Source organism: Marmota marmota, unplaced genomic scaffold, assembly GCF_001458135.2.
Source record: "Marmota marmota marmota unplaced genomic scaffold, marMar, whole genome shotgun sequence".
Lineage (NCBI taxonomy): Eukaryota > Metazoa > Chordata > Mammalia > Rodentia > Sciuridae > Marmota > Marmota marmota.
Window position 1 is genome coordinate 12,835,071 of NW_026000093.1, and position 16,197 is coordinate 12,851,267.

Below are 16,197 nucleotides of genomic sequence, written 5' to 3' on the forward strand. Positions count from 1 at the left end.
TTAACCCACAGCCCCATGTTTTATTTTTTTCCTTAAAAGCCAAAGTATGAGTAGACTATTAGATTCTCCCACACACACTGCTCTGTAAGCCATAGTATATTCATAATTTTTTGTGTAAATTCACTAATAACCCAAATAAGGCACTACCTTTTTTGAAAGCTGAGAGAAAAAGCTCAAGTTCCCTTTGGAGCAGTTCACAATGTCGAGATTGTATCCCCTAAGAGTCAGTTAATGTTATGTGGTGAATGGCTTTAAAGAAAATGGAGTATGTCAGTATACTTTGAGGGTTGTGTTAAAAAACAGGGAAAGTTTTTGGTTTCTTCACTTTCATGTCATCTTGGGACATGCATTTGTACATGTACCGTATTTATTACTGGTAAGACAGCTCTGATTCAAGCCCAGATGGATGGGATGCTAGAGCTGAGAGTGGCAGGGAGCCACCAGGACCTTCTGGTCTGAGGGTAATTACGTGCTTCACACAGCCTGGCAGTTTATTGTTGCTGTGGTATCAGGACTCTCCCCAGAGGACACAAGTCTTCGGACTATCAGATACTGATGATATAAGTCTTTAATAATAAAGCAAGCAAAGGTAAGATCAGCACACTGAATATAAAATTTACCTGTAATTTCACAGTTGTGGCAAACTTCTGATCTTGTTTGCCACTGATGACTATGGAAACTATTGGAGAAGTGGTGCCTGTCATGGTGAGTGCTGAAGACCTGACTCCAACTAAGAATTATTTTCCAGAATTTGAATAAGTACCACTTAACGAATGATTAGAAAAACTGACTTTTAGATAAGGGTCCATGGTGGTGGAGCAAAACTTCAGTCTTTGTCCTTCACTTCACCTTTGGTGTTCCTACCTCTCCAGCCTCTAGAAACGAACCTCAGTTCCCATTAAAATAAGAAACAGAGTGGTAAGAAAAATAATTTATTTCTGTCAAGTAGTAGTTGAATCATATAAATTAGTAACTTGAGACAAAGAGTACCCTTTTTAAGCACTGGCATAAGAGAGGCAGAAAGACATAACATTTAGTGCATGGCTCACAGGAGTAAAATAATTACAGTTTCCTTAATTTCTACTGAGTCAGTAGTTGACATGAAAATAACTTGTATGTTTGTCTTTTATATTAACCAGAATAGTCACAGATGTGTTATTTTAAATAGATAACAATGGCAAATGTGCAAGTAACAGGGTATTCTGATTTACAGTACACATTTTATCTGCCTTAAGGACAAGCAGAAATTTAAAATAATGCACATATGGTAGTTGAATCCAAGAGTTCATTACCACCCTGATTTTATGGAAAAATTGGGCAAAATAATTCTATACAATTCTATCATATAAACCAATCATGGCCTTTTATTTATGTACATAATATACATCATATACATCACATGGAAAAATAATACAGATGGACCTTAAGTAATTAACTCTCAGGTAGGACATATTATTAAAGGTATAGATTTAACATTCTTTCCACCTTAAAAGGCACTACAGGGTTCAATACACATTTATTTTAACCGTGTGCAGTAGACAGGCCCTGCCAAGTAAAAGTGCCTGGTTTTCCAGGAACCTGTTGCTGCTCCTGGTTCAGCTGTTCTGCCATGAAGTGTTTCAGTGTTTCTGAAGTGCCAGGGCGGAGCCAGGGCTCAGTGGCTACAGAGTTTGATCCATCATCACCCATGTGTCTCATGATGTCATCAGGGTCCACTATTGAACTGTCGTCATCTAAAGGAGACAAGAGATACAACTGAGGTGACACAAACACAGGCTGCCTACAGTCTAGCCTACTACAGCTCTGCATTCTCCCACAATATCTTTTGAACTGGAATGTTTTCTTTGAACCCTCCCATACACACCGGAGGCAGCAGAGCAGGCCCAGGAAGAGGCCAGAATTGTGGGGGAAAATATGATCAACTGACTAAACGGACTCCATAACACTAGCATCCAGGGGGCTTCTAAATAGATCAAAGGTGATTCAACCAAACATTAAACTGACTACAGAAGCACAAGCATGTTGGCATAGTTAATGCTGCTATATGGAAATTAAGAGTCATTTTTGGGAAAGCACTATTGGGAGAAAATTATTTCCATTCTTATACCTAACTTGAAGAAGGTGCATTATTTGAATTTGATTGTACTTCCATATCTGTATTGGAATTATTAGGTATAATAGGAAAATCTGTCTTCCTACCCCATGATGTCAATTTCTTTATTTAAAAAAAAAATTTTTTTTTTTTTACATCTCCTGGTCTGTGAACGATTAGCCCAGCAAAGAGAGATGTGCAATTTAGTGATCAGTCAATCCACATCGTACCAAAAAGTTCCTGTTTGAAAGGATAGTGTTAAATAAAAAATAGTTTAGACAATGAAAAACCTCAACAACAACAAAAAGTAGAATCTTAAAATGTTCTTTCCCAGATATATCTGTTACGTCTTTATTATTTGTTTCTTTTAGAACCAATAAACTGAATTAAGAGGCAGTACTCAGTATAGAAAATGCCTTTTAGCTAAAAAGACATTCCTACTATTCTACATTTTTCCATAAATAATGTCTTAATAGATGTAAAGTAAGTTACTACAACGTAGTATGACTAAAGATATTCTCCAAAAAAGACCACTCTACTGTTTGCTAAAGCTAATAATTATTAAAAGTTGTTCCATTATGCTGGTGACTAATAGCACGACAGGGCAGGCTGAGGAGTTTGGCAGCTGTTTAAGGTAAAATGCTCTGTCTCATGTGCTCCATGACAACGTTCAACCTGTAAGTCATCAGAGTCCACTCATAATGAAGTCTACTATGACTTGAGAAAATACCAGCCTGAAGCTACAGTGCTTTGTCTATGGACCAGAAATCCAAATTTTTAAAAAAGGTAAATTTTCTCAGTACTATACCAATCTATCTGTATTATCTTTAAAATGTATTATTTAAAAGCTCAAAAGTATTTCTGATAATCTCTCACTTTAGTTACCATCTGCATTTTCCCTGCTGAAAACAAAACTTGAACATATTTCATATGCAAAAACTATTTTAACTGTTTAGAATCTAGTCTGAAATAGATACTTTGCCTAGTAGAAAGAATCTGATGTAAAATTAGTTAGCTGATGTCTAGTTTTGCTGGATAGTTACTGTAATGTAAGCCACACAGCTCAAAGGACTTCAGCAATCAGTGAAAGCCAAGGTGTAAGGGTTCTTACAGGATTTTTCATAGGCCACTGAGCTTTTACCTGCATTATTATTTTTATTCTGAAGTTCATTTAGTCTTCGCATTCGTTCCTCATTTCTCATTCTAAGCTGATCAACATTAATACTGGAGACAGATTTTAAAGAGAGACCATCTGGTGGTATATTAGGATTGTTATCCTGTAATTTAAAAAAACACTTCATAAACACTCATTAATATAATTAATCAAAGTATGTCCTTACTCTCAATAAATGTAAGAATAAAACAAAACATGGATCTTTTATATTCTGATTCTTATGTTCATCCATACAGACTTTATAGTCAGGGGTAAGATACAGCATTTGTAATAACAGAAATGCTGCTAAACTGGATACAGAGTGGCAATTACAGGGTCTAAAAGGAAAAAATCCTGTACCAATGGGCTCAGATTGAAGATAGTAAAGTTCTGGCAGAGGGACAGATATAGAGATTAATAAAAGAGAAATAAAAATCTAGAAAGAAATTATTAAGTTTTTGGATAGGGAGCAAACAAAATGCAAGGGGGCCTGGGCGGGGGAGGGGGGATTCAACAAATGATCTGAAACAAAATTAAAAGTGCATCAATGAGTTGGGTATGGTGGCACATACTTGTAATCCCAGTGGCTTAGGAGGCTGAGGCAGGAGGATCACCTGAGCAAAAGTGAGACTCTAAGCAACTTTAGTATAGTATAAAGTAGGACTAAGGGTGTGGTCAAGTGCCCCTGAGTTCAATCCCTAACGCCCCAAAAAGTGAATAAATGGCATTAAGAGCAAACTATAAAACAAATTCTCATGATCTTGGGTTAGGCAATGGTTTCTTACATAAGGCATCAAAAGCCCAAGTAATGAAAGATTGAACCTCATCAAAATTTAAAACTTCTAAAACAATACTACCAAGAAAGTAAGAGAGACAGCCTGTCAAATGGGAGAAAATATTTGCACATCTTACATCTGCTTCAAGACTTATAGTCAGAATGTTTAAAAATAATACAATTTTAAATATAATTATTTTAAAATAATACAAAAATAAAAACAATTTGAAAGTGGGCAAAGGATCTGAATAGACATACCTTCAAAGAAGCACATGAGACAATGTTCAATGTCATTAGGGAAATGCAATTCAAAACTAAGATACCACTTCACACTCAGTAGATGGCTATAATAAAGTCAGGAAATAAGTTATGTGCTAGCCATTTTATCAATGTAAAATGTTTACAGTGTAAAATGGAGCAGCTGCTTTGGAAAACAATGGCAATTCCTCAAAATGCTAAATATAGAGTTACCATAAAACCCAACGGTTCTAGGTGTGTACTCAAGAGAAAACAAAATAATAATAGTAGCATTAGTCATAACAGCCCCAAAGTGAAAACAATCCAAACATCCATCAACTGTGGAATGGATAAACAAGATGTGGACTATACATAACACAGAATGATTATTCAGCAACAAAAAGGAATCATGTACTGACATACTTGAAAGAAGCTAGTCACAAATGATCAAATAAGATCTCATAATGAAATATCTGGAAAAGGCAAATCTATGTAGAGACCCAAGTAAATAAGTGGTTGCTAGGCAACAAAATTTCTGCTACCTGAAAAGCTATATGTATAACAATGCTAATTCACAGCAGCATCTGTTTTTTGCTGAGTGCTCCTGGCATACCTGGGTCAGTACTAAATGCGTCAACATTTGTTATCTTCAGGTCATAGAGAAGGAAACACACAGAATTTAAGAAAACTGCCGAAAGTTGCCTACCCAATGAGAAAGTGACAACACTGGAACATGTATGTACTGTATGTGTTACTGACTGCATCAGAAAGCTGTGGAATAGTGAGAAAAACATGGGTTTGAATTTCATTCCTCTTGTCCATAAACCTTGGATAATTCACTTGATCCAAATGGAGTTGACACCTATAGCCTAGTTAGGTTCTTACGAGAATGTAACAGGCTTTCTATAAGTACAGTGTCTTTTCTGAAATCATATATTCCAGAGGGGGAAGGATTGAAGCTTGGGGTAATGAATTAACACAGGAGATTTCTGTGCCATTTCCAGAGCTTCTACTTTACCACCACCCCAAGAGGCAATTAGGTAGTCAAGGCAGCAGAGTTTAAGGAGCTATAAGATCATCAAGTTAATTGCTGGGAGAGCCTACATTCAGAACCATGTCCACTTCACTTTCAAAGCAAATGCTTTCTTTTATTGGACCATAGGAATTTATCATGGGTCAGAACCTAGACCATTTGCCTTTTTAAACGGAAAAAAGAGGGAGGGCACAATAATTCATACATACGAAGTCCAGTCCTTTCAATTTGTTCCTCCTGCGCTCCCTTGCAGAGGGCAGTTGTGTTGGTGGACGGAGAGCATCATCTTCAATAGCAGGGTAAATCTCACCATAAGCTCCTAAATGGCCACACAAGGGAGAAGTCTTTAAGCATTTCAAACATTTTACCCAGAGCATAATCTAGAGCCTGTTTTTACACCAGTAAGTATACATGGTTCACAGAGTTTTAGTGAATTCACGAAATGAGAATCATCACTACAATCTAGAATATTTCCATCAGAGGGCTGGAGAGGTAGCTCAGTGGTAGAGTGTTTGCCTAGTATGTACAAGACCCTGAGTTTGAGACTCAGCACTGTTTTAAAAAGGAAGAATATTTCCATCACCTCAAGCCCATCAGCAAGTACTTCCAAGGCCCAGGTCAACATCTAAACTAACATAGCCTTTTCTGGTTGACTTCTTTCACACAGAAGGTTCTCCCATGTCTTTTCATAGTACCTAGGCAGTTATTTTTCCCCTACCTTCACAGGGCTGGAGATCATGTATGCTAGACTCTACTGCCTTCCAGCCTCTGCCAACTGGTAGCTCATTTCTATAGCACTGGACAGTATTCCATTGATGAACAGAGTTTATCCATTTACCCACTGAAACACATCTTGGTTGTTGCCTATTTTAGGCAAATATGAATAAAGGCGCTATAAACTTTCATGTACAGGTTTCTGTATGGACATAAGGGTTCCTTACCCTTGAGTAAATACCAACAAATATTACTATTAAATCATATGGTAAGATTATATTTTTATACAAAACTGTCACCTTGTCTTTCAAAGTGGCTGTACCATTTTGCATTTCACACCAGCAATGAATTATATATCCTGCTGGTCAACATCCTCACCAGCATGTGGTAACATCATTGTTCTGAATGTTGACCTTCTAGCCAACATTCCATAACCATTTTAACTTAAAAATTCCTAAAATGATACATGATAATCATCTATTCATACACTTTATCTGTATATCTTCTTTGAAGAAGTGTATGAAAGTCTTCTGCCCATCTTTTTGTTGTTGTTGTTTTCTTATAGGTGAGCTCTTGGCATATTTTATCAAAGTCTTTTACTGGGTATGTCTTGTGCAAATATTTTCTGTGTCCTGTCTTCTCATTCTCTTGACAGTGTCTTCCAGAGCAGAAGTAAATTTGTTTGTGGTGCTAGGGATCAAATCCAGGGTCTTATCCGTGCTTGGCAAGAGTTCTACCACTGATCTACATCCCCAGCCTTTAACGTTTTTGTTCTTGTTTTTTGATGTAGATGGACACGATAACTTTATTTTTATGTGGTGCTGAGGATCGAACATAGTGCCTCACATGTGCTAAGTAAGTGATCTAACACTGAGCCACAACCTCTGCCCTGTTTTTGTTTTTGAACAGAGGTCCAGCTTATCAGTTATTTGTTTCACAATGCCTTTAGTGTCATAAAAGTTATCACCAAATCCAAGGTCACTTATACTCTGAACCATAGTAGTACTATGGTTCGGATGTGGAATGTCTCCTAAAGCATTATGTGTTGAAGGCTTAGTCTCCAGTGTAGGAGGTGGAGGGAAGTTTAAGAGGTGAGGTCTGGTTTTAGGTCATTGAGGGAATGCCATCAAAAGGGGATCAGGGAACTTTGTCCCCTCCACTATTTTTGTATCTTGGCCATGAGGTGAGTGGTTCTGCTCTACCAGACGCTCCTGCCATGATGTTCTACTCACTCTCAGACCTAAAAGCAATGTGGCCACAGTCATGGGCTGGAAAATCTAAAACTGTGAGCCAAAGAACCTTTTCAGGTTAATTTATGTAAGGCATTTGTTACAGTAACAGAAAGCTAATACACACAGTACTACAATTTTGTTCTTCTGATACTGCATTTATTGGCTGTGCTGGATCTTTGCCTCCTTGTGTAAACTTTAGAATTGGTTTGTCAATATCTGCTCAATAACTTGTTAGGATTTTGATTGGAATTTACACTGAATATATAAACTAAATTAGCAAGAAGTGGCATCTTAACAACATACTTTCCATGAATATGGAATGCCTTCATTTGTTTAGTTTTTCAGTTTCTTTCATCAGCTTTTTATGATTTTCTTTATACAGAACTTATTTATGTGTTGTTGGATTTACACTGCAGTGTTTCTTTTTTGGTGGGGAGGGGCTAATGTAAATGGTATTTTTACTGGTGCATTATAATTATACATTAATAGTAGGATTCATGATGATAACATGCACATAATTTGATCACTCATCCCCCCCCACCCTGTATCTCCTCTCTCCCGCCCCACTAGTTCCCTTGTTCTTCTGAACCAGTCTCCTTTCTAGTCTATTATTCTTTTTTTTTTAATTGTAGATTGACATATAAAAAAAATAAAGATATTGTGTCCATGTGTTGCTGGGGATCAAACCTAGGGTCTCATGCATGAGAGGCAAGCTCTCTACCACTGAACTACAACCCCAGCCCTATTATTATTCTTTAAAAGCAGGATTCATTGTGGTATGTTCATACATGAGCATAGCATACTTAGTAATTTTGTTGCCTAATTCTGCCAGCCCACCCTCCTCCAGCTTCCACATATGAGAGTAAACATTCAGATCCTGACTTTCTGAGTCTGGCTTATTTCAGTTGGCTTGATGTTCTTCAGTTCTGTTACTAGAAAATGACATAATTTCATTCTTATTTATGGCTGAGTAAAACTCCATTGCATACACATACACATTATTTTATCCATTTGTCTATTGATGGACACATGGGCTGGTTCTGAAAGTTGGCAATTGTGAACTGCACTGCTACAAACATCAGTATGCATACGCCATATTACTGTATGCTGATTTTAATGCATTTGGGTTAATAGCAAGGAGGAAAACAGCAGTATCACATGGTGATTCCATTCCTAGTCTTTTGAGGAATCTCCATGCGATTTCCAAAGTGGTAATACTAATTTGTAGTCCCACCAACAATGTACAATGTACCTTTTCTTCCACATCCTCACCAGCCTTTATTATTCTTTGTATTCTGACATTAGTAACCTGTATCTTCTCTTTTTCTGTCATTCTCACTGGAGTGAGATGAAATTTCAGCACAATTTTGCAAAATTTCCCTGATTGCTAAGATGTTGAATATTTTTTCACTTATTTTTTGACCATTTCTATTTCTTTTGAAAAAATGTCTAGATCATTTGCCCATTAATTGACTGGGTTGTTTTTCTGGTTTTAAAATTTTTTAGTTCTTCATGTAAATCAATGGACGTGTAACTGATGTGATTCTGCAATCTGTATACGGGGTAAAAATGGGAGTTCATAACCACTTGAATCAAAGTGTGAAATATGATATATCAAGAACTATGTAATGTTTTGAACAACCAACAATAAAAAATTTAAAAAAAAAATTTTTAGTTCTTTACATATTCATAGGATATTAATCTCCTATTCAAAAGAGTAGCTGGTAAATATTTTCTCCATTCTGTAGGCTCTCCATGTTTTTGTTTCCTTTGCTTTGCAGAAGCTTTTTAACTTGATGCCATCCCATTTATTGATTCTTGGTTTCATTTTTGAGCTTTAGGATTCTTAATGAGGAAGTTGATTCCTGTACCAATATGTTGAAATGTTTTCTTCTAAGAGTTTCAGTGTTTCTGATCTAATTCCTAGGTCCACTTTATGTTAACTTTCATGCAGGGTGAGAGATAGGGATCTTGATTCATTCTTCTATGTACAGATGTATAGTTTTCCAGCACCATTTTTTTAAAAGGCTGTATTTTCTCCAACAAACGTTTCTGTAACCTTTGTCAAAGATCAGAAAAGTGTATCTATGTGAATCGTTCTGTCTCCTAGTCTAGTGCTTTTATGCCAGATATTGTATTTTCAATTTCAGATCTATTTGTTCATTGCTCGTATGCAGGAAGATGATGGACTTATATTCTGTAGCTTTGCTATAACTGCTTATTCGTTCTGGGAGTTTTTTTTCAGATTTTCTGTGGGTAATCATGTCATCAGTGAATGATGACTTTATATCTCCTTATCTCCTCTTCTCAGCATATCTTTAATTTTCTTTCTTGCCTTACTGTATCAGCTAGGGACTTCCAGTATAATGTTAAGGGTGGAGAGAGAGAACAACCTTGCCTTGTTCCTAATTTCAACAGGGAAGTTTTTAGTTTCTTATCATTAAGTCTGATGTTAGCTGAAGGCTTTTAAATAAATGTTCTCTTACCAAATTGAGGAAGTTTCCCTACCTTCCTTGTTGGTAGAGTTACCATGAATGGGTGTTAGATTTCATTTCAGTTATCAAATTTGCAGGTTGTTCATGGTATTCCTTGACCTTTGAATATCCATTGGATCTATGGTATTGTCCTCTCTTTCAATTCTGACATTAATAATCTGTATCTTTTTCTTAGCTTAGCTAAAGACATCAATTTTATTGATCTCAGAGAAAGAGCTCTGGGTTTCATTGATTTTTCTCTATTGATTTTCTATTTCAAATTTGTTTTCTGCTCTAGTTTTTCTTATTTCCCCTCTTCTCACCTTGGACTTCATTTGCTCTTCTTTTTTCTGACTACCTAGTAGGGAAGCTTATATTATTGATTTTAGATTTTTCTACTTTTCTAATTATATGCATTCAGTGGTCTAAATCTCCCTGTAAGTACTATTTTGCTATATCTCACAAATTTTGATAAGGAAATTTAGTTCAAAGTATTTTTTAATTCATTGAGATTTTGTTCTTTTGACCCATGTTTTATTTATTTATTCTTTTGACCCATGTGGGGTTTAATCTGCAAGTATTTAGGGATTTTCCAGCTATCTTTCTATTATTAATTTCTGTTTTTTTCCCATTGTCATAATGGACATTAGATGATTTCTCTCCTTTTAAATTAGGTGTGCTTTATGGCCTAAAATGTGGTTTTTGTTGTTTGTTTTTTTTTCTACTTTAATCTCACAAACTTTATAAGAACAAGAAAATATATCCTGATGGGGAGAAAAGACAAAAATTAAATTTCCAACCTTAAACATCAATTATGCAAATGTCAGAGAAAAACTGTAGTTTTCCCAAGTAAAAAAACAAAGAGCCCCCGCTATAAAGAATTCCTTCTAAAATTCTTAAGGATCCAGGCTTCATAGACTAATGATGGCATTACACGAACATACATTAACCAGGGTCAAAATTTAAAGCTTTTGGTATAGCTACAATTTTGTTACAGTCTTGCCCCAAAAGATGGAGGTTAAAATACCAGAATGAAAGTAATAACTCTTTCTAAACACCACCCCATAACAATCAAGCTCTGTTCTTAACAATTGAACCAGGGGATAGTGTGAACACAGTCCCCCACTACCACAAATTATGCAGTCGAGTTTCCCACATTTGGGGAAATTGCAGGGGTCAGTACATCCAGAGTGCTTAATTTAAAAAAAAAAAAAAAATCCAAACAATTAAATGTAGTCTTATTTTGGTGAATATACCATGTGTGCCCAAGAAGTTTGTTCTGTTGCTGAATGAAGTGGTCTATAGATGTCCATTATAATCCAGTTGATTAATGGTACTGTTGGGTTCAACTATGTTCTTACTAGTTTTCTGCATACTGGATCTGTCCATTTCCGATAGAGGGACATTCCCAAACACAACAGTAGATTCATCTATTTCTTTCTAAAATTCTATGGGTTTCTGACTCATATATTTTGACATAAATGTGAAAGCTAAAACTGTAACTCTTAGAAGAAAACCTAAGGAGGTAAACTTCGTGACACTGGATTTAGTAGTAGCTTCTTGGATACGACCCCAAAAGCATGGGCAAAAGGTAACATTAATTAAGACAAAAAAACTTCCATGCAAAGGACACAATCTATAAATTGAAAAGGACAAACCCCTATTGGAGAAAACATTTGCAAATAATATATTTGATAAGGGGTTAATATGTAAAATATATACTAACGTATTCCTATAACTCAACAATGTAAAACATGATTTTTTAAAATGGCAAAGGACTTGAAAAGCTACTTTTGCAAAGAAGATACATGAATTGCAGATAAGCACGTGAAAAGGTGTTTAACCTCACTGATCATTACAGAAATGCAAATCAAAACCACAATAGGGTTTTACCTGTAAGGATAGTTACTATCAAAAAAAAAAAGTTAACAGGGTTAGGATTGTAGCTCAGTGGTACAGCAATTGCCTAGCATGTGTAAGGCACTGGGTTCAATTCTCCACCACTGACTAAAAAAATATTTTAAAAATATTTTTAGTTGTTTGCAAAGATATGGAAAAATTAGAATTCTTGTGCATTGTTGGTGAGAATGTAAAATAGAGCACCTGCTGTGTAACTGGAAGAAAATTCTTCAAACAATAAAACAATTACCATATGATTAAGCAATTCCAACTCTCTGTAAATACATGAAAGACTTGAAAGCAGTGACTCCAATAGATCCCTATACACCCACTTTCATAGCAGCCTTACTTACAATAGCCAAAAGGTAGAAGCAACTCAAGTGTCTATTGACAGATGAATGGATAAACAAAATTTGATACAGTGGTTTCAGCCTTTTTTACAAAAGGGAGAGGGAGAATGCGAAACATGCTAGGATGTGAGTGAACCTTGAGGACACTATGTTAAGTGAAATAAGTCAGTCACAAAAGGACAGATTATTGTACAGATCCACTTGCATGTTTCATGGTGAATATATGAATGTATACATTATGTAAATTGTTGCAGTTTGCTTTTTTGCTCAGCATATTTCCCAAAAGAGTCATCCAAGTTACTGAGTTATTTCAACAAGTGGTTCCTTTTTATTGCAAAGTTGTGCTGAAGGTGGGGATGTTATTAGAGTTTGCTTAGCCTTTCACCTGTTGAAGGACATCTACACTGATTCCAGTTTTTTACTGTTATAAATAAAGCTGTTATCAACATTTATGTACAGGTTTTTGTGCAGACTTTTTAAGTTCATTTTAGTAATTCTGATTTTGAAACTTGTATATCTTATAAAAGACATATTTAATGATTATTCATTAAAAGAGAAAATAGAATATTACTTTTTAAATCATCTTGTACAACCTAGTACTAGTTATGAAGAAAAGCACTTAAAAGAAATATAAATATTGTTTAATAATTAAATGAGGTAGCATTAATGAATTAAAATAAATATACTCACCAATAAAAGCACTATCAGATTCCAATAATGAATTTTTCAAAAAATCATCAGTGTCATCTCTGAGCTAAAAGAAACATCATATATTAATAACTTTTTATTAGTCCTGTGTGGGAAAACAAATCTGTACTAACAGCCAGCAAAACTGTCCCCGCAAAGAGTATGGGGAGAGAGGTAGGATTGACATTCCAGTGCCCAGAAAATTCTGGAAAGCCTTAGCACATACAACCCCCACCAAGATAGTGAAGGCAACAGTCTGACTTTATCATTCCAGGATTGAGATTTTTGTCAGGCAGACTTTTACTCTTTAATTCCACTCCTCACTGCCCTCTTATGGTTGAAGCCAAAAAAAAAAAAAAAAAGGATAGCATTACTGTCGAAAATATAAAAGTAATGAATCCAATTAAGTATTAAAAGTTTAAAAACCATTGCTGAGATTCACTCATCCTTTAAATAAATCTGTGTATAATATACATACTAGTTCCTAGATACAAAGGTGAATTAAGAGCTTCTGCTCCAGAGTAGATGGGGATCATAGTCCCACAGCAAGGAGAAAGACATGCCCTCAGATAATGATGAACATATACAATAACAACTGTCATGATGATCACAGTATAGATATGATGGGACACAGAGCAAGGAAAAAATAATGCTACTATTGGGTTAGCATTATAATTAGCTCCCAAATGAGAGGTAACAAATTTACAAGTAGAGAAGTTTACAGTTTAAAAAAATAATGCCATTTTTATATCAAAAGGAACTTAAAATCATTGAACAAGACTTCTCTGCACCACCTTTAGTAGATTTCTTGGCTTTGCTAGAACACTTGAACACTTGAACAATAATGGCTTGCCTTTAATTTTTAAGGCAATGAATTCTACCCATGAATAGCATTCATTATAAAAACATTCTCTTACACTGAATTCTTCCATATGCTGCATTCATATCTCCTTTTTAATTTACTACCTAATGATTCTACTTCTACTTTGTAGAAGATAATAATGATAATCATATCAGCTGAATCAAAGGGTCTGAATCAGCCATTCTGAGCACTTCACACATATTGCCCAACCCTCTCTTCTGTATCACAGTCCTTCACATAAATGAAGAGTGATCAAAGTCCACCTAAGTCTTCTTTTCCATGACAATCATCTCCAGTTTCATCCTATATAATTTTTCATATAATCCAGCCCCTAGAAAGATCAGGAGTCCAAAACATTAGCTTCTGTTAACAACCACAATAAACCTGTTGGCTTATGTTGAGCAAAAACTGCTATTACTCAAAATCCCAGATATTGTCATTATCTTTTCACTGAAAAATTCGACCTTCTCCTATTAAAGTAAAATTCAACTTTAGACCACTTCTACTACTCCTACCCCCAGTCTAAGCCAGTTTATCTCTTGCCTAGATTATTGCAATAATCTATCCCACTCAGCCTATTCTCAATATACAGCAATCAGTGATCGAGTGAGAAACATGAAACTCTTGGATACCAAGACTTTGGAAACTTCTTATCATCTGTGCAGGCCTGAAGGGCAAACCTCACTGCTCACCTGTGTCCCATTTGCCCCCTCACCCTTGTTTGAAGCTCTCCTACCTCCCAGCCACCTTCCTGCTCCTTACATGCACTAGATAATCCCTGTCAAGCCTCTGCCAGGAACAGTCTTCTTCCATATGTAATACCAATAGTTTCCATGGTCACCTCCCTGGTGTCCTTAATCAAAAAAAAACATTACCTCCTCAATGAGGTTCCCATACCCACTATATTTTAAATATTAAGTCCTCCCACCCCAGCACTCCCTAATTTCTTTCCCTGTTTATCATTTTCCCTCAGCACCATGATTTAACATAATATAGATCTATTTATTGTCTCTCTTTCCAGAATGCAAGCCTCCAGAGGGCAGGGATTTGTTTTTTCATGTTGACTCCTATACCCCAGACATGTGAAACAGTTTCCACAAGTATTTGCTAAATGAAAACTGTTCACCCCCTCCCCTTCATTCAGTCTTATACTAATGTCACTTCAGTATAAGAGTGAGGAGGTGACATTTTGTCACTCTATCTCCTTGCCTTGCTTATTTTCTTTATAGGCCCCACCACTACTTTTATTAGTAACCCCTATTAATACTAACGTTGATGACAGAAAATGCTAACTCTGTACCCAATATAAGCCAGGCCCTACTCTAATTATCCTCACTTTAATTATCACAAATAACACTTATGCTATATTTTTATTTAATAAGCAGAACTTATTTTAGGTCAAACTTGTCTCTAAGTGACTTATAAATATTAATTTAATACTTACAGCCACCCCAGAGGTAAGTATATATTATCATCTTCATTTTACAGATAAGGAAACTGAGGCATAGAGATTAAATAATATGCCAAACCACATGACCAAAAAGAGATTAATTCACACAGACTAATTCAACTCTTATTCTTAGCCATTACAATGTTTTTTCTACATATTATACTAATACTTCTCTAGCTACCACTGCATTGATGAGACAAAATTTAAATTCTTCCTTAATTCAATATTCCTGAAGAATTAAAATTTGGAAAACTTATCATATTCCTAAAAATTTTTACACACAAACATCTAACTCAAAAAATTAGAACTGGCTACAGGGCTGGGGATATAGCTCAATTGATACAGTGCTTGCCTTGCATGCACTAAGGCCCTGGGTTCAATCCCCAGCACCACCAAAAAAAAAAAAAAAAATAGAACTGGCTACTACTTACCATTCTGTGCTCTTGTACTTTGGCACTTGGGATGGAGTTTAAGTCAGCTATAGTTGATGGAGAATAAAAACAAGATTAACCTACTTCATATACAAACAGAGATATGAAAAATTGTGGTATATATGTGTAATAAGAATTGCAATGCAAAAAAAAACAAAACCCAAAGTACATGTATAAAGACATGAATTGGTGTGAATATACTTTATATACAAAGATATGAAAAATGGTGATCCCAAGTCTCTACAATCTAATCAGCCTTCCTGTTTCTCCAAATGTTTCTCCAAAACATTTTTTCCTTTTAGAAACTGCCTCTGGGAATAGAGGCTGCCAATAAGTATAAGTATACATTAAGTATACATAAGTATACATTCCTTCTCAAAATATTTTACAGACATCTTTGTGACTATTAATAGTTAGACCATAATCTTATGAATTACATTATCATAGTATCTGCTGAAGTCAGAGGGTATTCCTGTGGGGATGGATACCCTTGATCCCAAAATGCATCTGTATCCTCCTGGAATACTTTTGGCCTAATCAGTCTAAGATGACAAGGTCCCACAAGATCAGACCATCATTTGAGAGTTGTAAAGAAAAACAATACTGTGGGAGGCCGACATAGCATGTGACAAGTGTTTGCTCCCCTTTTGTTTGGTGTGGCATTCTCGGTCACCCCGTGATCTGGTTGCTTAGGTAACCAAAGATAGTAGCCCCGATCTTTAGGGTTGAGAAAAAGCAAATGTGTCTTCGTGCATGGGCGTGCCTTCCTATATCCCCTATATTCCCATGGAACTCACCTGTTCCCTTG

General features: G+C 35.8%; 1 protein-coding gene and 1 pseudogene across 18 annotated transcripts in view; both read right to left on the reverse strand.

The window, feature by feature from the left end:
• Window positions 1-916: 916 nt before the first annotated feature.
• Cspp1 (centrosome and spindle pole associated protein 1) overlaps window positions 917-16,197 on the reverse strand; it is a 115,244-nt gene continuing 99,963 nt past the window's right edge. For all 18 annotated transcript variants that reach the window (XM_048782971.1, XM_048782968.1, XM_048782970.1 and 15 more), the window contains 5 exons: window positions 15,390-15,436; window positions 12,650-12,713; window positions 5,500-5,609; window positions 3,234-3,369; window positions 917-1,733 (listed from right to left, as the gene is read on the reverse strand). In XM_048782971.1, coding sequence (XP_048638928.1) covers window positions 1,522-1,733; window positions 3,234-3,369; window positions 5,500-5,609; window positions 12,650-12,713; window positions 15,390-15,436 — 569 coding nt within the window. In that variant the 3' untranslated portion in view covers window positions 917-1,521. The remainder of the gene's footprint in view (window positions 1,734-3,233; window positions 3,370-5,499; window positions 5,610-12,649; window positions 12,714-15,389; window positions 15,437-16,197) is intronic.
• LOC125610620 lies at window positions 10,808-10,986 on the reverse strand (annotated as a pseudogene).